Source organism: Buteo buteo, chromosome 8, assembly GCF_964188355.1.
Source record: "Buteo buteo chromosome 8, bButBut1.hap1.1, whole genome shotgun sequence".
Classification (NCBI taxonomy): Eukaryota; Metazoa; Chordata; class Aves; order Accipitriformes; family Accipitridae; genus Buteo; species Buteo buteo.
Window position 1 is genome coordinate 12,123,046 of NC_134178.1, and position 19,770 is coordinate 12,142,815.

Consider the following 19,770-nt stretch of genomic DNA (forward strand, 5'->3'; position numbering starts at 1 on the left):
TCCAGTAGAAGTGTATTTGAAACAAACAACAAACATTTACTTCCATGAAGCTTAACAGCAAATGCTGTCAACATTATGCTCTAGGTATTATAAACAGCAGCTGAAATGTTCACGGGAGCATTTCTGAACTACGTAAAAGCTAAGGAAAAAAATGCCTCCTGTTAGGAGTCTCTAAGAGTCACTTAAAATATTCTCGTATTTGGCAGAAGTTACCTTTAAGAAATGAAAGCGAATTAAATGAAAAATACAGAGCGCATTGTGAGCACACCTTATCTCACAGTAACAAACTAAGAATAGGAGTTCCACAGACTGTTGGAAGTATTCAGAAGCGTTATCGGGAGTACTTCATATGTGGAGAAAAAAAAACCATTAATTGGTAAAGAAGAGAGAACACAGACTAGAAAAGTTGCCTTCAGTCACTATTCAAGAAGAGGAGAGGATTTAAAATGTAAAAAGCCATCTAGCTGAAACTACTGGGGGCGGGGTGATAAAAAAAACAGCAATCATCCCTGTACAATCTACCTGCGATACTCAGAACTAAAAGGTATAGTTCACATATACCTACATGTGACGACAATCTCCATGTATAATCCCTTAGCACTGGAAAACATGTGGGATTCCCTTGGGACTTTCCCTCCAACACTCTCCCCAAGAGCCCTGATTTGCCCTCACATAGAGGAAACCTTAAGACCTTCTTTGCCAGTCTCCCCCTACTATTCTTTCAAAGAACTAGTTGAAAATGTGGCAGACCTGGTTGCCCACAGGTCCCTGGGAGCCAAAGGAGAAAGAGCCTGGAGAACACGCTGCTGTAGGTTTTGGTTACAGTACACAAACACTTACCAAAGTCTTATGGAACATGAAACAGAGATGACCCTGCAAACACACTCCTAAACAAAACTGGGCTACAAATGACATTCTGTTATGGGATGTTATATACTGCTGGTCTTCCTAATGCTCTCTTTCTTGTTCCCCTTCCTTGCTTTTTATTTTTCTCTTGTTCTATTTGGATTGCCTCCCTCCTCTTGCGGCACAGCTACACGAGGCAAGAAAGGAATTATCTTCTCACGTAGTGGCTAAAGCTTTCTAAGGCACTTCTTTTCTCCATTGACATGGCTTTCTACATTACTTAAATTTGAGTACATAAAATGTCTTACAAACTTTTGTTTCAAAATCACTGGCCAAACATCTCGGTACCAGAGCTTAACCACTTCCAACCTACTTTCAAAATAGTATTTGAACAACCTTATACTAATACTTAAAGAGAAAGCTTTCCCTTAAGAAACAATTGAAAACGTTATGAGTTTTGCTGCCACAATGGCACAAGGAAGTATACATGCAATGTTCAGCAACCCAAAGAAAGCTTAGACATTTGCACACACACACACTTCGATCCTGCTTCAACAAGGCCTTAAGTGGTCAATCTCTGATGCTGGATTTTCAAACTCTTGTGTCAAGAGAGTCACATTTTCCCTTGTGATCCAGACAGTAGGTGTGATAGTATATTTTCAGCTTAGTGAAGTTCCTTACCATGCCAAAATTTAAGCCCTTGAAGTATAAGCTCTCATACAATAGCAAGATCCACTGCCTTGATGCCAGTAAAACATGATCAACGCATTCTAAAAATACACTGTATATTTAAAAATATAAAAAAAAAATCATCTATGTATAAACAGCATCTCCATCCTTGAGGATTTAAAAATCTGGCAGGCAAGCCCTAAGCAATTTGATCCTAAGTCAAATTTAGACCTACTACGAGCAGAGGGTAGGACCATACAATGTCCAGAGGTCCCATCCCTTCCAACCTACATTATTCTGTGATGCCACAAAAAGTAAAGCATTCATTTGTCATGCAACCCATACCACTAAGCACAGATTATTTCTCTCTCCTTTTCACAGCTCTTCATTAATGTCAGTTTTGGTTAAATAAAGGCCATATTGTATCATGACTAAACTCACTGTCACAGACTGATTGACTGCTCCACTCTCTTCACCTCAGCTTCCTATCCATCTCTTGCTTCCTCTTTTCCCTAGCCATGTGCTCCTACTGTACTTCCCTCTATCCAAGGGAACTTTCCACCTTCCACCCCCAGGCCCATAGATGCATGGTTTATTGACACTATGTCAGCAAAAGGGCTGTTTGCTCTTTCTGCAATGCCTAAGCAAGGAAGGCAAAAGCAGGAGATAGGTCAAAATGCTCTGAAGATGCCCAGGAAGACTGGAGGAAAGTAAGAAAGTTCATCAAAAAAAGATGAACAGTTTTTACTTGGTTTACTGTAGTAAGATCATCTATTCCAAACTTTAGTTTAAATAAACTAATTCACCTCTTGATTCACATTACTTTGATTGAAAGTAAGCTACTGGTTTACCAGTGAAGCACAGAAGACCAATCATTCCCTCAAGCACAGGGTCAGTTATAACAGCCTGGCACAAAAGGGCCACGCAGATTATCTGATTTCCAGAACTATCATAATAAACATGTATTAGGAGGCAAAAAATCAAAATAGAAAAAGCATTCACTTACACTGGATGGTGTGCAGGAGCAACTTATATCTTTAGGATCTGAAATACAATACCATGCATAGTTAGCAGTGAAAACAAGCATAATGAATATCTCTTAAAACACTTACCAGTAGTGTAATTTACCAACAATAAACCAACAGTACAGGTAACACAGTAGTAGTCCTGGTAGAAATGTGTAACTGTAGCTTTAGAGAAAAAGGAAAGGGTGCTCCATGGTACCCTTCCCATCCTATGACCACACTGAGTGCTATTCTGGCAGTCCAACTCATTACAGCATTCTAGTTATATCTGCAGAACTTTTTACTTCCTGAGATAGGACAGTAACAGTAAAATAAGCATTCATACTAATATCTCTGAGTCTATGTAGGAATAAGATGGGGCAAAGCTTTTTAGTTTCTAATTTAAAGTGACAAAACTTGCTCTATCAGCTGACTTCTGTATTTCATAGCACAGAATATGGATGGCATGAGTTGAATGGTAGCACAGAATATACATTGCAGCCAGGTGGGACATTCTGCTATGATACACTTGAACAGGCAAGTGTACTGAATTCTGAAATGTTACTCTCTCAGGTATGCTGGAGTCTGGGTGTACAAACTCTTTAGACGTACACAGGTTCTTCTCCATCTAGTGTTCTAGGAAGTTCTTTAAATATTGGCATAGCTTGAGGAATATACTTTGCACTGGGACATTTAGCTTAAACAGCTGGTGTTCTTCACTCTTAATGAGCCCTCCATAATTCTGTCCCATTAAAGCACTTACGTTCAATAAGAAACAGGAAACAAACAATCCCCATCACAGCGATAATAACACCAGGCATCACGAAGGAGAGACCCCAGCATGTAGACACCCAATAAGCAGCAATTAAAGATCCCAAGATATTTCCCACTGAAGTGTGTGAATTCCAGATTCCCATGATCAAACCTCTCCTGCATTTAAAAAAAAACCAAACACAAACATTTCTTATTATTCCAACAATAAGCATTACTATCTTGAGAAAAGGGTATCAAAAATGACTGTTCATCTGTGGGGTTAGTGAAATATTTGCAATTCTATTGTTCTTTAAAGGACTGCTTCTCTATGCTACAGTCTTTCATCTGGCAATTTCAAGGCACCTAAATACTAACAGAAGCGTTCCAAATACTTCTCTGTGCACGACAGAACTCATCCTTGCATTTAAAGGCACCACTAGGGCTTGCATATTTCTGGATAAGAGTTTCTCTGATAAAAACAAATATGCAGATGTTGCATAGCATGGGCACACCAAGTCTGATGCTTCTGGGAATGAAAGTCCTCCTGCAAACACACTGCACTGATAACCTGATGCTTTCAGGGTATGTTAGACTTATCATGCAGAAGGAAACAATCTGTACAGGATAGGTAGAGCAAATTCAGTATTTTCTGATCATATTGTGGACTTGCTAGGCACTCATAGAAGATAACATCTGCACAGGGTCGGATAACAGACACATCAAACTGCTGTCTGCCTTGGAATTCCAGATTAGAGCTGCTGTAGAATAGCTTCAGCTGAGCTAATGTAAACCAGAAAAATCCTACTGAAGTCATGACAGTTAGCAGGTTTTTTTCCCCTTGTAAGTCATGGGAAAACTGCCTTGACCTGAGCAGCAGTTTACCTGGAGCAACCTAATTTGAACTAAACCTAATCTTTTCCTTTGGCTGAATACAAGATCTAAGAGGTCTGCTCATGTTTCACGAATTTGTAGCAAAATGAAAACAAGAACCAGATCACTGACATTCAAGCGAGAGCCCTATCCACCAGTCCACTATGCGACCTCCTAAAAGTAAAGGCTGTTGCTTTTGCACAAAGCAAAATCTTGTTCTGCACAGACTCACCAATACATACAGTATTGTATGACAGTTATCGTTCTCTGCATTTTGTAACATTCACCAAAAAGGCTGCAGGGACTATGGAAAACTAGTTTGAGCCTACATCTTCTTAACTATCCTGTGATTTTATATAAAAAGCATACACTTTATGTATATGTCCTTCTCTTGAACCGATTGACAATAACGTTCATTCAATGGTATGTAACTACAATGGATGGCACTGAAGTAGCATTAGTATATGCTACATGCATCAACCAGTATCAGAGCCAATGGATTTAGCATGCAGCTCTTGCAAAATTTATGGAAAACTCCTGTGTGGTATGACAAAATAAACATTATGAGCAATCTATATGCAGGATTAAGGAAAAAAAAAAAAGATTATTTAAGGAAAGTGACAAAAAGAAAGGTTAAACCAGTTGCCATATCTATTTTCTTTTTTTGATTAAATTTTGGAGTTTCTGTAAGTGTGTTAGAAAAAAAGATACTTTTAGAGTTACACCCTGACAACTGCTTTGAAACACAAATGAAAACACGGGAAACTCCACATTAAAATGGCATAACAACAGTCTTTATTAAAAATGGTTTTAGACTGTTAATATTTGCAAGAATTATTCTTAATTCAATTCTGAAATATTTCACCTGAAAAATTAAACATCAGACGAAAGAGCTACCACAAAACACTGTTCTGACATGAGGGAGAGTATGTCAAACTGATATATAAACTAATCAGCATAACAAAGGAAACTCCTCTCAAAGATCTATCTGCTTGTTTCATCCCCAAAAAACACTGAATCAAAAGAAAGATATTTAAATTTTCTATAATATTACAGCCTGGAATGTATTGATTTGTACTTCCAAAACTTTGGATTACATATTATTTACCTTCCTTTTCCAAACCAGTTGCCAATACATGTAACGACACTTGGCCAGCCCGTAGTTTGCACCAACCCATTAGCTATCTGAAAGTATATAAAAATAATAATAAATAAACATACCCTATAATAAGTCAGGTTCCTACACAATTCCTGCTGAGTGCTGCATTGGGAAAAGGAAGCCTACACAAATGCTTTGAATTTAGAAATTTAGTGGAGGGTTTTGAAAGCATTCTTTTCCAAGAATAAACAAGTTACAATGTTTTGCAGAGATTCTTCCCTCTACCTACATCTCTCCAACTGTTTTATAATTTAAAACACAGAAGACTGTAATTCAATCACATGCTTACCAAAAACCACGTTGCACTGAACTGAACAGAGAAACAAATTCCTCACACTAACGGCAACATAATACTTATCTCAATTTGAACATACAGCAAAGCATGTTTGCAATCAAACAAGGCAGGAAAAAAAGAAAACTTTAGGGGAGACTGGGTAACTTTGAACATTAACTTTAAAATTCTTAACAGACACCTGTAAATAAACTGAGAAACTTACTATATTCAGGCTGATGTAAGAACTATCTCATCCCTCATGTGGACAGATCATAACCCTAACTGAACTCCTAAAAAACTCCCTATCTAGAATTACACATTAACACAAAGATCACAATACAATAATTCACAGGTACAATGAGCATTTGAACACGCAACAAAACAACCTCACTCTACCCAACAAAAACCAATTAGGCTGGTGGTGCAAGACCAGCCCTTGGTCTTACAGGATTCACTGACCACCTGAGGCAGTGCAGCATTGGTAGAGACAGTTAGATTAACCCTAAAGGAGCCAGCTCCTGTCTTGGAAACCACATAAGCCAAGAGCACTGGGGCAGTGACATGGTTAAACGGATGACTTGGTGAAATGGTTATAAAAGCTTGCAGTACCCAAGTTAGTATCGCTGCATGCCATGTTGCACAATGCCATGCAAACGTGCCAGCGGTGAAAGTGCTACTGCAGTAGCACCAAGGAAGCAGCAGGGCAAGGTGCAGACCTGTCCAAAATGACTCAGAAGTGCTAACCATATCCTGGTCCTGATCTAAATTCCATTTTAGGTTGATGGTAAATATTCTCATGATGCCTGATTAGATCTACAAGTGCTCTGAAAAATCCCACACAATGGATCTCGTTACAGAAGCTGCCTGTTCTCAGCCACACCAATGTGGGAGACTGTTTATCATTAGCAGTATAAACGTAATTTGCCTGCAGAGAAAGCCAGGATACATCACTCAGGTCTTGGCAGACTGACAAAAGTAAATACATTTGTTTTAGAACTCTCCCACACTTAAGTTTGCTACAATTTGATCATTGACTTGACACAGACTGAAACACTTTAATTTGTTTTCAAAGATTTCTTCCACTAAAAAAACGTTTTTCAAAAATAAAACCTGGGGCTACCCACTATCATTTCTGCCTGTCATCAATGACAATGTATGCCAGCATTTACATCTTACCATCCAACCACTAATCATTGTTTGCAACTGAAAAAAATCCAATACAACATTAAACAGCACCATGGAAACTCAGAGTATGTAAATAACATCGTGCCTACCTGGGCCATTATGTAAAACCACAGATTATGTATATTATAGAAATAACCCAATCCAAACATTGCAGTGAAGAGTCCACTAGCAAGCATCCCGACTGTCAGGTAGTACCGGATAGGTAGCCGTTCTCCTATTATTCCACTTGGAGCGTAGAAGGAAATAAAAAGAAAGGCAACAGTTAAAAATTAGATCATGCCTCAAGCCTTCACAAATAAAGAATATTTTGTGTTGTTTAATTCTGGCTGAGGAGAAACTTTACTGGTAACTGCTGTTTTCCTTCACAGCAGCAAATGAGCAATGTTTAGCACTTCATAGAAAAAACCAACAAACATTTCATGTTCACTAATTGCCAAGTGCTGACATCTGCACAACCATCTTTCAGGGAAATACTCACCTGGAACACACTGGAAGTCATTTACTTAAGGAGTCGTTTTCCAAATGACCTGTAAGGCAGGACATGACTCTAGCCATTTAAAGTGACACTTGTCTCCCTTGCTAACGATTCGAGTTATGAAGGTTCAGGTTTTAGTCAATAAAAAGAAGCATCTCCAAACAGTAGCTAATATCGCACATTTTAAGATGGGTTCGGCATTATTTGTTAGGAGGTATCTGCTTCTGTCCTTTGACTATAGAGAAAGCCAGGACAATCAGTTTAGTCTACATGTGCAAGCTGGAGACTGATAAAGTTTACGGACATATATTCCAGCATATTGTCGTGGCTTAAGCCCAGGCAGCAACTAAACACCACGCAGCCGCTCACTCACTCTCCCCCCACCCAGTGGGATGGGGGAGAAAATTGGGAAAAGAAGTAAAGCTCATGGGTTAAGAATGGTTTAATAGAAAAGAAAAGAAGAAACTAATAATGATAATACTAATAAAATGACAACAGGAGTAATAAAAGGACTGGAATGTACAAATGATGCACAGTGCAATTGCTCACCACTCGCCGACCGACACCCAGCTAGTCCCTGAGCAGCGATCCCCTGCCCCCACTCTCCCCAGTTCCTATACTGGATGTGATGTCCCATGGTATGGAATACCCCATTGGCCAGTTCGGGTCAGGTGCCCTGGCTGTGTCCTGTGCCAACTTCTTGTGCCCCTCCAGCTTTCTCGCTGGCTGGGCATGAGAAACTGAAAAATCCTTGACTTTAGACTAAACACTACTTAGCAACAACTGAAAACGTCAGTGTTATCAACATTCTTCGCATACTGAACTCAAAACATAGCACTGTACCAGCTACTAGGAAGACAGTTAACTCTATCCCAGCTGAAACCAGGACACATATACTCCTTCATATTCCATATGAAGGCACGACAGGCTAGACTGCAAGTCAGAAAACATTCCTGCACAAGGCAGTCAGGATGGGTGCAAGTAAGAAGCTTTCTATATACCAACAGGTATGATACCACCAGGGACTCAGGATGATGTGGTTTTTTTACTCAGCAACCAAGTTCTCACTCTCTTCACCAGAAACTTTACAGTAGGAAAGGGCAATATCTCAGAAGTAGTACAGCCTCATAAATTAACACAAAGTGATAAAGCAGGTTTCCAAGAAAAGGAGGTTTACCTTAAATACATTCCAATTGCATATGCACACAGAAATGAGTAATCCAGTGCTCCCAGTAACTGTTTGTAGTTGTTCTTATCTAAGAATAATTTTCAAAACAAATTATCAGTTTTAATGTACCAATAACTTCCCAACCATTTTTACATATTACAAGAAAAATGTTAATGAATGTGCACTGACATTTAATTTTCAATAGGCACATTTAGACTTAAGCATGCACTTTGCAAAACTTTTTGTTTAACAAAAAAAACCCCAAACCTCTACAGCTGACCCTTTTGCCTGTAACATATTAGGAAAATATTGGTAGGCCCATTCTTAATTCCACCTTATTCAAAACAGGATTTTGGAAAAGAAAAAACATCAGTTATTAACAAGGTGCCCTTTTCTTATAGGTCCTTAGGCAAAAGAAAACCCGAACCTTAACAGACTTTATTAAAGTGGAAAGATGTGTTGCAAATGTGCAAGGTCCTAACAGTCAAAATGGATAAAAAAATCCACCATCATATAGGCATTTAAGGAATCAGCTTAATATGTATTTTTTAAATGGTTAAAGCCTTTTGCACTTCATTTTCCAACTACTCATAAGGCACAGAGATAGAAGTTTTGTTCAAAAAAACCCCAGTGTTCTGCTCTGTACAGCAAATGACCATAATCACAACTAAATGGGACTTGCAGGCAGGATGGAGGGAGCAGGAGGGACTCCACCCAGACTGAAACACCAAGTCTAGTCTCAAGAGACCTGAGCTCATACCAAGAAAGACACTTTGTGTATTTGCAAGGAGCCACAATTCCCATTGACTTTGCAAATAAAGTCACAGTTATTAAAGCATTCCTTCTTTCAGTGTTACTCCCAGCTTGCCAGCTATGTTGCCTGAAAAACAGAGCTGAAAGAACAAGTCTAGTGTGCCATCCCAAGGGGGTAGCTTTGCAATAACCTGTGTGTTCGTGGAAAAAGGACGACACTGGAGCTCAGAAGTCTCCATTAAGAAAGCTAACTAGTGTTTTAGACAAGTAAACTCAGTCTCCCCTTCGTCCAGGGACAAGAAACAGCAACCAAGTTTAACTGCATCCCAGTACATTTGGAAAGTTGTGGGACTAAATAAAATCAGTAGACCAATTACCTTGCAGCAGGCAGTTAATACAGAGAATTTTGTCCACAGAAAACCCAGAGCTCAGATCTTTATTTATCTTTGAAGAGAGTAGGACTTTTTTTTAATTGCTAATTAAAGAATAATTAGGATGGAGGGATAGATAGACTGGACTAGCACATTGACAGAATGGACCATACTTCACAGATGTTCTTGTTAGTGATAAAAGTGTCAAGGAATGATTCAAAATCTCTATTAAATTCAAATTTAATTGTAAGTAGGCAAATTTTTTTTTCTATTTAAGTGAAAGGCCAGGTTCATAAGCTATTCAGTACGTTGTCAACTCTATTCTACAACAAAGTGCCCCATTTTTCTCCATTAAAATGGGGAGAAAAACATTCTTTCTGGCAGATAAGGACTCTGAAAAGTTCCAATTTAGATATACACCAAGTAATTTCATTTAAATGATTGCTGGACCTTGAATTAAACCAGCAGAAAATCATAATGATTTATTTTATTCTTCACTCTTTTTTTCCTTAATAGACATTCTAAAGACAAATCCCATTTTTTGACTGAAAACTGATCTACTGAAACCATCTCATAGCTATAACAGGTAAAATAATGTCAGTTGTTTAAGTGACTTTAAGTAGAAAGGACATCATAAGCCACAACTTAACTTTCTTTGGAAAAATCAATGAGAACATGGAAGACACAACACCCCTCCCATACACATCTCCTGGATCCCTCCACTCATGAAGAAGAAACAGCAAGAGGCAAATAATCTAATTATGAATATCATGTCATTATTATGAAAGAAAAAAAAAACAACAACAACAAAAAAAACCCAACCCTTACCAAATGGCTCCCAACCGCACTGAGATATATTAGATGGCTTTTTGACAGGTTGAATCTGGGCAGCATATTCTTTGTAGGAGTCGACTTCAACTTCATGTGAAGCACTGCAATGCTTATGCAGCTCTCCCTGATACAGAAAGGAAATGTGAAAATGGAAAATGCACTTGTGACTGTTAATATCCACACAGCAACAAATTTAACAGTTCTAGATCTACATGAACCTGTGTCAAACCCACTGAAATCAGTAAAATTGTTAGCCATTATTAATTGCTTGGTATTTTGCTAGGTGAAGCCACTATTATATGCTACAGTGAACTGGTGTTCCTCATACTGCAGAATTTCAAAATTGCTCACTAACATCAAGTTGCTTTGCCCCTTGTTGCTCATCAGTTATATACAATACAGCCCTGGGGGGATTTGATCTGTGTTTGGCAAGCTATAAAGACCAAAGATTAAACTAACAAACCTAGAATTAGATAATATTTTGCCACCAGCTTCACTAGGAACAGAGTCCCAAGTGTACAGAAAACTATAACTATGATGTTCAACAGTCTTGTAAATGCCAGTCGAATTTTGTCACGTTTGATTCATTAGTTATAAGCAACTTTTCTCAAACATTTGAACATAAACTTGTAAACTCTTAACTATCTATAAACGGATTAATTCACATGAATTAGGTGTAGGCATAGCTGTTTCAAGTCTTAAGACCAAAGATTAGACATATACACAATATTCTAGGTGTGGTTTCACTAAAGTTTATCAAGTAAGCGTCACTGCGTACTAGCTTTATTAGTTTTTCATCTTTTAAACCATTCCAAGTTAAAGTTTAACACTGCCTTTCACAAAAGGAAATACTGAAGAAGACGACTACTTCCGTGTTTGACAGGAATAGAAGGATGTTTAAACAAGGACACAACCTTGCTTACCTTAACTATACTAATAGGTTTCCTTGATAAATGGAAGCTGGCATACAACAAGAAAGTGAGAGAAAAAATGAAGGCTCTGTACCTACAACATAAAAAAAACGAGTATTTGAAAATTATTGTATTCAGATTTACTTTTAGCCAGGAGTTACATAAAAATATTACACAAGTCACTGGTAATCTTGGAATAGTGAAAGACAACTATTTTCATGTTCTCCAATAGCCTGAAAAACCATCCTAGCAATTACAGTGCTTTACAACATCTGCTCTGATCTGGCTTTGGGAGGGAGCTTGGTAGCCCATGGGTAGAGGCAGGACAACATGGCAGTGCTCTGGAGTCCGCAGAGCTGATCTGCCTTGTTTACAACCTTCCTTCAGGGGCTATTATAAGGCAGTGCAACATTAAACGTACTGATAATCAGATTTCACATTTCACTCTATCTTCTGGTTTTCTGGTACAATTAGGACATAAATGATGGCTCTGTGAATTGTCAATTTGGCTACTGTGGGTTATTACTTCTTTCTTTCCTTACTGCTTTTAGGATTTTGCTTTACTTTGGCCTTCCTCTGGAACAACAGAAATCAGCCATTTCTAGAGATGGATGGGGGGACTGACACTGACTGTGTATACCATCAGCTGGAGTGCATGAACATAATTGACCAGCTTTGGGACTGGGAAGGAATTTTCCCTTGTACCTCACCTCACTGGCATCCTTGGGTCTTTCTCTACAGTTCATCTGAATGAAAAGGGTATCTCAAACTCCCGGTCACTACAAGCATTACAGAAAGATAACAATCTGATCTATTCTATTCTCTACCTTCAGCAGTTTCAGTTGTTTAAGGAGAACGTTTTGTGGATTGGTGCTTTTAACAATACACAGAGATCAGTGCGTATCTCCTGGCTTATTCTAGCCTTGATCTTGAAATTAACACCTGTAAATAAAAGTACATATATATGTACAAAGACCTGATATCACACAGCCTACTATGGTCCCTAATTTTTAATTAACGTTTCAAAAATCATTTTCTGCCTCAAACTTCTACATAACAAGGGTGTTGTTTTATAGATCTGGCATATTCACAGAGACATCAAAAAAACTAGTGAGTTATCCCACGAGTTGAGTTATTCACCCCCATAACTGAAAACATCCTCACAAGTGATAAAACTGAAATGACTTTGTCCTTGCTGCTCTACTAGAGAAAGCATGTGATAAAAGTTGCTCAAATGGGAAGCGCTTGGTCTTTCATTTGGTATTTTTTTGTTATGCACACACAATTGACTCAGTATTCTCTCAGAAAGCACAAGAACTGATACCATCCAACTTGCAGGATTAGTTTTCCTAAAGCAAAGAGGTTTTGGTTTTGTTTGGGGGTTTTTTGGTTGGTTGGGGGGGGGGGGGGTTGATTTTTATTTTTTTTTTAATATTACAGTAGCAAGAACTAAAACTGTAATTCTACAAGTCTATATTACACATCAAATTATGGGGGAGAAAATGCACTTCTTCCTAAGAAGAGAAAGCTAACCTCGAGCACCTGTCCCACCTAAGAGTTTGAAAATAAAAATCTGAAATTTATCCTTTCAAATACATACCTTGCAAAGAAAAGGACAAAAGGCTTTATTCTCTAGCACACTAGACTAGTAAGGGTCTTGTCTGGGTTCCCCCAACAAAGTATCTCACTTTTAAATGTCAGCATTATTTATTATATAACTGACTATATTTTCTTGCTGTATATATTAAGCAATGAAAAAGCAGAAACAGAGCAAGGCAACAGTATGAAACTCGTGTTGTCCAAAACAAAGATCACCAGCATACTTCAAGACTTACCACTGATCTCGTGAAAATGAAGTGATGAAGCGAATTCCAGGAGGAAGCTGAGCCATCTACTCTATAGCTGGTATCAAATTTTAGGTGAGACACTTATGTACTTGTGGCAACGTTATCTGTTCTTCAGAATACAATAACAAAGATCCTCCCAAAGCCGTGCGATGGTAGGCTGTTAACAAACGTGGAAGATACACTGCTGAGTTGATCTCCCTGTAGGTTGTTTTTCTTGTACCTTCAGTCACGACGTGGCAAATTCTTCACTCTGCCTTTGTTAATTGCTGATCTTCAAATAAGAGAAGCTGATAAGTAAATATTCTTATCAAGTTATTGTAACATTTTCTAATCATAACATTTGAATCAGCAATTATTTCTTTCAGAGACAAGTAATTACCATAACTAACCTCCTAGACATCAAAAATGTAATGGAGAATTTTAAGTCAATATAAATCACAGCCTTTTCTGAATTTTATCATGTATAATCTATTTTGAAGAAGTCAGCATAGTATAAAGCAGTGGGGACACAAAGGAAAGATGCACTTAGAACATGATCCAAAGACAGCTGATGTCAAAATGCTCTGCTTTTGTCCCAGAAAGACTACAAATAGGCAACTCCCCATCTCACAAAGATCTATTTTAACATATCAGAAAAATTCATGAGGTTGAAATTTGTTCAAAAATGACTGTAGTGTTTTCAGCACAGAATAGAGACTCCTCCAGCTTGAGAGTGGGTGCTGCTGAACAATGCTGCCACCAAGACTTGACCAGCACTCCTTCTTCCAATTTCCCTGTCCCAGTATCAGTGCTGCACAGAGCACCGTATCGTCAGAAAACTTGGAAAAGAAAAAAAAAAAGTTTTTTCACCACTTAAGCTCCCTACGCCAGCTCATCCAGCACAAGGGAGAAGGCAGGCTTACGTGCGTATGTGCCATACAGGGAGGACTGAGACTGTGGCAGCATCAATCCAGTTTCGTTTAAAATCTTGTAGAATTCCTCCTGTTTATTCCAATTTGGGCGAAGCCCCTCAACAGAAAAAGATGCACAGCACCCTTTATTACAGGTACGGCAACAGGAACTAGCTGCACTGTTATTTCACAGCAAGTCTGAGCCAACTGTTGAGTAAGATGACAAAAGGCAATGTAGGCAAAAGCCGTCACTGCAACTCATGCGTACAAACAGAGCCTCCCTGTGTGCTAACAGCAGAGCCACCCCAGCAGGATGCCAAATAACACACCAGGGTCTGCAGCATAACCCCCACCCTCCCGGTACCCCAGCTAGTGGGTTTAACGCCAGCACCAGCCACTGCCACTCTCCTGATGGGAAGCTGGCAGGATACAGGACAAGCTCTCCTGGTAAACAACAGGAGGTGAGCTAAAGCAAAATCTCCTTTGAAGAAAACACACCTCCCAAGACCAAGGGTTTTTATTAACCTGGGAATTTTAGAGGCTGCCACAGGGCAGGCAAAGGTGTGAGACCCTCTCCTCTCATCTTTATTGCCCCATCTTACTACACAAATTAAAACTACTCCTCCTCAGCCAGCTGCATGACACCACCAAACAGTATCTGCTGTGTCAAAGCTGGCAACTTGAAAGCTTCACCATCCACATAGGCTTTTTCCCCAGGAATGGAGGAAAACTACCACCTCTTCACATAACAGAGCATCCCACCAAAAGATCAAGGGTCTGCTCCTTTATGCTAACACATTTTTGTCATACCTCTATATTTTCAACGGTGTCCTGGGTCAGCCTGACACATCCCTCCCCTAAAAGTGAATTGACTTGCTAATCTCGTTTGGCATGTTCCATCTCCTCCCCCTGCCCTGAATCAGATAACTGGTTGTGCAATTAATCAGCAAACTCCACAATCATTCCCACCCAACAAGAGTTTCCTACCTCCTCTCTGAGGTTGCAGAGGTTAGGGAAAGTGCAACCCTACACCCTCCTCCCCTCTCCCACCCCCAGCTGCAGGTCCCTGCCTCCCTCTGTGTCACACCTCGCAGTCATACAGCCATGGTTCAGGTGGCTGATCCATCAGAAAACCTGCCCTAAAAACCAGCTGATCCAATAGAGAATATTAACTCACTGCTATGTAGGATGAATCCAAAGCAGCAGGAGCATAAAGGCAGGGACTAAATGTGGGACTGCCACTTACAGCCACAGCTAGCTAGTTAGGTCAGCTGAACTCTTAATTTCAAACCAACGACAGCTTGTCCGTAATTTCAGGTTTGGTTGAAGTGAGCTGTGGATAGCTCCAGTGGGAGAAGAAAGGTAAAGAAGAAAAAAAGGTGGGCACAAGCAGCCCAGAGTAGGAGTGAATTTTTCTCCCAGCAGCAACAGATCTATTTCAGGGTGATCCTAAACCCTATTTCCCCTCTCTCACAGTTATCCCAAACACCAAAACTATTATTTAAGTGAGGTGACAGAAATATCTACTGGGAAAAAACTGAGAGGCCAGGAAAGAACAAAAATCTGAGGTCATAAACCTCTTTAAACAGTTCCCTTAAAATATAATAGGACAAGGCAATTGACATCATAGAAAAGTAATTGTTTAACAGGTTACTATTTAACAGCTTCAGTGTAAGCAGAAAAAGACTTCACACATCTTACAAAAGGTTTCGATGCTAAGCGGTCACACAAGGTTGCACATCTGTGCACCTGCTACCCAGATCATATTCACACCACCTCCTAACAGTGTATCCTTGCTGTAAATCCAAAGTCACAAGGCCCTAGCAAAGACGACTGGACAATCAGCAGCATTTAGAGAATTGCACTGTAACTCTATTTGACAGGGGCTGATTTCATTTTATCTACTGCAGGCAGAGACACCTGAGCTCTCATTTACTCGTCAACAGCTTATCTCTGTCCCCATATACCCGTAAGTTCCTCTGACATTCATGTGCTTTTAATAAACAAATAAAACTTCCTCCACAAAAGCAAAGAAACTTGGGGCAATAAAACTTGTGATAACAGGTTATAAAGATCACATCCTGCTGTAGGTTAAACCAGCTTTTAAAACCAAGCTATTCTTCAGAAATGACATTAACAGGCTACAACACATAACTGGTGGTTTACTAATACATCCTTTATATTTCTGTTTTACTAATGAAGCCCAAGAACAAACTCCAATTCAATCACTTGAACTGGTTTTACATTCTTTCATTTTCAGCAACTATTTTACCCAGCAGCAAAAACAAATACTTTCACTTCCTCCTTATTGTACTGCAATGTATGAAGCAATACTCTGGTACTTACTTTGAATCCATATTCACCTTCCAAACTTTGTATTGCTTCTTCAGGCTTCCCGCTGCACTGGCTGAAACATAGCTCCCTTCCTGTGTCAGGAAAATACAGTCATTCGTGACTGGCCTTTACCACTGCAAATACTGCAAACCTCGGCTCAGCTGTGCTGCGCGCTGGAGAGACAGTGAAGCTCCTGCCTGGCCCCTGCCCCGTTACGCACAGTTCCCCTGGAGGGCAGACATTAATTCTGTGTATGTAGAGACAGCGGGTAATGCAAGTCCTCATCAGGGTGTCCTCAAGGACTCAAAAGGCCTGTAGACACATGCAAATCAAATGCATATTGTGCTTAATACCCAGCAGCTCTGCACCTGAGCCATAAACTGCCAAATCTATCAGCTTTGGACCCTAAATGGCCATATTCCTTCCATTTAATAAGAAAGCAGAAAACAGTTAGTCCTGGCTTAACGGCAGGGGACAAGAGTCCTTGTGAACACAGAGCGAATCCACACCTGCGCCCCGGGACCCAGCATTACCCACGGCACCGCACCACACGAGATGACCCACTGGAAGCCAGGGCAGCCACCCAGCCTCCCTAAACACGGAGCCCAGGCCAAGGACAGCACACCCTCACCCTGCAGGGCCCGGCCAGGAGCTGAGCGAGGAGAAGGTGCCCAGCACATGCCTCTCCCTTGGCGGGCCTTCCCCAGCGGTACGAGGGGCTGTGGCCTCCAGGAGCACCCCACCCGGCTCGCACCCCACGGGGAGGCTTCAGGCCGTTCAGTGCCAGCCGAGGGCTGGTCTCTGCCCCTGGGTGACAACTGCTCAGCGGGCTCCCGCCTGCAGCCGCGCAGCCTTAGGGGCACACGGCTACTCCCGCCGCTGACAACGAATCCTGGGGGTGCCCCCAAAACAACCCTCCCCGGGTCCCAGGCCCGACCCAAGCCCGTCAAGAAACGGAAGGGGGAAGCCAAGACAAAGGGGGAGAGGAAAGAAAGCGGAGAGCCGGGGGGGGTGGCGGTAGCCGGGAAGGTGAACGCCTGAGTCCCGGCAGCACCGCAGCCGCCTTCCCAACGCCTACCAGCGGACAGCCGCCGCCGCGCCCGGGTCAGCCCCCCCCCGGCCGCCGCCGCGCCCGAGCAGCCCCGCGGGGGAAGGGGCCGCCGCCGCCGCACAGGCGGGAACCGGCGGCGACGCCCCCGCCCCGCCCCCGCCGCGGGAACGGCAGGTGCACGGCGGCGGCCAACCCCCCCCCCCCCCCCCCCCCGGCCCGCCAAGCCTACCCGCTGCCGCTGCTCTCGCCCTCCCGCCGCCGGTAGCTTCCTTCTTCCTGCCTGGCCTGCGCCGAGCCGAGCGGCCGGGCGCGGCTGCGGATCGCCAGCCGGCCGCGGGAGCTGCGCGGCGGGACCGGTCTGCCTGGGCCCCTCCCCGCCACGGAGGAGGAGGAGGAGGAGGAGGAGGAGGAGGGCGCCCCGCGGCGGCGGGGCGGGCCGCGCCACGGCCGGGCTCCGCAGGGCTCGGCTGGGCTCGGCGGGCAGCTGGGCACCCCCGCCGGGGCGGACCGGGCCGGACCGCGGGCCGCGGCGGCTGGCAGGAGTCGCGCCGTGGGCCGGTCCGTGCCGGCAGCGCGCCCCGCGGAGGCTCCGGGCCGCCACTGTAGCGGTCGGCGAAGCCTCTGCGAGGGGGAAGCGCTGCCCCCGGCCCGGCCTCCCGCGCCGGCCGCGGCTTCCCGGGCCTCGCCGCCGCGGGGCTGAGGGGGTGGCGGCGGCGGCTCCTCGGCGGGGCCCCAGCCCGCCGGGGAGAGAAAAGCCGCTCCTTGAGCCCGTGCTGCCCGCCGTCCCCCGCGACCCACCTGTCACCCCGGCCGCCAAACCACAAACGTTCAGAAATCACCCAGCAGGTCATCAGAAAACTGATGACTCTTCTTTAAAATATCTTAAAATATGTATTATATCTCTTTTAAAAGAGATATAATACATTTATTTTATTTGCCTTCTGGTTTCCTGATCCCGCAGTGCGTTTTCATTTTCAGCAACCATGTGTATTTCAAAGCTTAGTTATTTAGATAAACATGTACTTCCAGGTACAGGTCTGTTGATTTATCATGATCACCTCACCAGTGCAGGTAACCCTATGCTGTCTATTTCATCCAAAACTGAATAAGTGCTAACAGTTACCTTGTGCAGGTTTTAATTTATCTGTATAACCATTTGTCCCCTGTAGAGTATCGCCTGCCTGGCACAAGCAACCCACCTAAAGCACTCAATAAAATGTTTGGTTTTATTTTGTCTCTTCCCTCTCATCTTGCACTACCTATGCTGGTAACACCAATAAAAGAAACTCTGACTGCCAGTGCAATATTGCTTAGGCCCCACATTTCAAACACACACATGCTCAGCTTTGCTCCATGATCCCAGTGGTATCCTTCCTTCGCTTTCTCCCAGTCAATAAACAAACCTTTCTGCCTTACAATAATGTTTGCAGAACCAGGGTCTCGGAGTTGCACCTGGACCACTGCAAACACAGATGCGTGTTGCACAATCTGATGTTTTTAAGCTTGTCACTGGCAGATGTTGATTCCTGCTCAGCCTCACACATCCTTCTAGCTGAGACTTTTAAGTAGTGAATCAGAGGTTAAAAAAAAGTCTTTACATCATCTCCCCAAACCCTACAAAGTTCCTACTTCAAAAGCTAATGCACTGCTCTTGATTATCATCAATTTTGTCTTCTAAGGAGATGATTTTGGTCCACAGATAAAAGCAAAAGCCGCTACTCAGCATCAAAAGGTCTCACATTAGCACAGCTTTTACAGAATCATCCTGCCATATAAGAAAAACCACAGTTTCATCCAGTATCTCGGGGAATGGACAATGCATAGTTGCTTTTTGACGATATGGTCCCATGCCCCTTGTGAATCCAAATGAAAAATCGTCTGCCCCAAACCCTCACCAGCTCAGCTGAAATGGCTGATGCCCTGGGCAGTAGGATTAAGTTTAGCAGACTCTTAACATTTGGAGGTGGAGCATAAACAGGCATGTCCCAGAGCTGCTTTAGCTCTCCGCACTGTCTCCTGTATGGGGGTGCATGAACTGGAGAAGGAAATACTTCAAGCCTCTTTATTCTTCTGAGCAGGCGTATCATGGAAATGTCATTGTCTTACGGAGAGGGCATTTGTTCTCCGGGGTGGAAAAGCACATGCTAACGTCAGATATAGATGGGGTAGTTACAGCCAGAGCAGAGCATCTGTGTATGTTGATGTTTGCCATTTCTGCTGTAACAGCCATTTAGCAGAGACAAAACTAGTCAGGAAATGCTCCTCCAAGAACAGTGATTTGCATGAATCATGTGGCTGCACTTTTGCACCAGGATGAGAAAGCACCCAGGCACTGTCTGTTCTGACTGGCACACACACACACAAAAATGGAGATTTGTC

General features: G+C 42.3%; 1 protein-coding gene across 5 annotated transcripts in view; it reads right to left on the reverse strand.

Moving 5' to 3' along the window:
- SLC37A1 (solute carrier family 37 member 1) overlaps window positions 1–17,903 on the reverse strand; it is a 40,451-nt gene extending 22,548 nt beyond the window's left edge. For 2 of the 5 annotated variants that reach the window (XR_012651262.1, XM_075033650.1), the window contains exons 1-10: window positions 17,621–17,903; window positions 16,353–16,432; window positions 13,105–13,387; window positions 11,282–11,363; window positions 10,356–10,482; window positions 8,413–8,491; window positions 6,850–6,985; window positions 5,251–5,327; window positions 3,283–3,449; window positions 2,522–2,559 (exon numbers count right to left, since the gene is read on the reverse strand). Coding sequence is in view for 3 of the 5 variants with exons in the window: in XM_075033650.1 (XP_074889751.1) it covers window positions 2,522–2,559; window positions 3,283–3,449; window positions 5,251–5,327; window positions 6,850–6,985; window positions 8,413–8,491; window positions 10,356–10,482; window positions 11,282–11,363; window positions 13,105–13,160 (762 nt within the window). In the remaining 2 variants the exon portion in view is untranslated. The remainder of the gene's footprint in view (window positions 1–2,521; window positions 2,560–3,282; window positions 3,450–5,250; window positions 5,328–6,849; window positions 6,986–8,412; window positions 8,492–10,355; window positions 10,483–11,281; window positions 11,364–13,104; window positions 13,388–16,352; window positions 16,433–17,620) is intronic. The other 3 variants (XR_012651261.1, XM_075033648.1, XM_075033649.1) reach the window with 2 other exon arrangements.
- Between the last annotated feature and the right edge of the window lie 1,867 nt (window positions 17,904–19,770).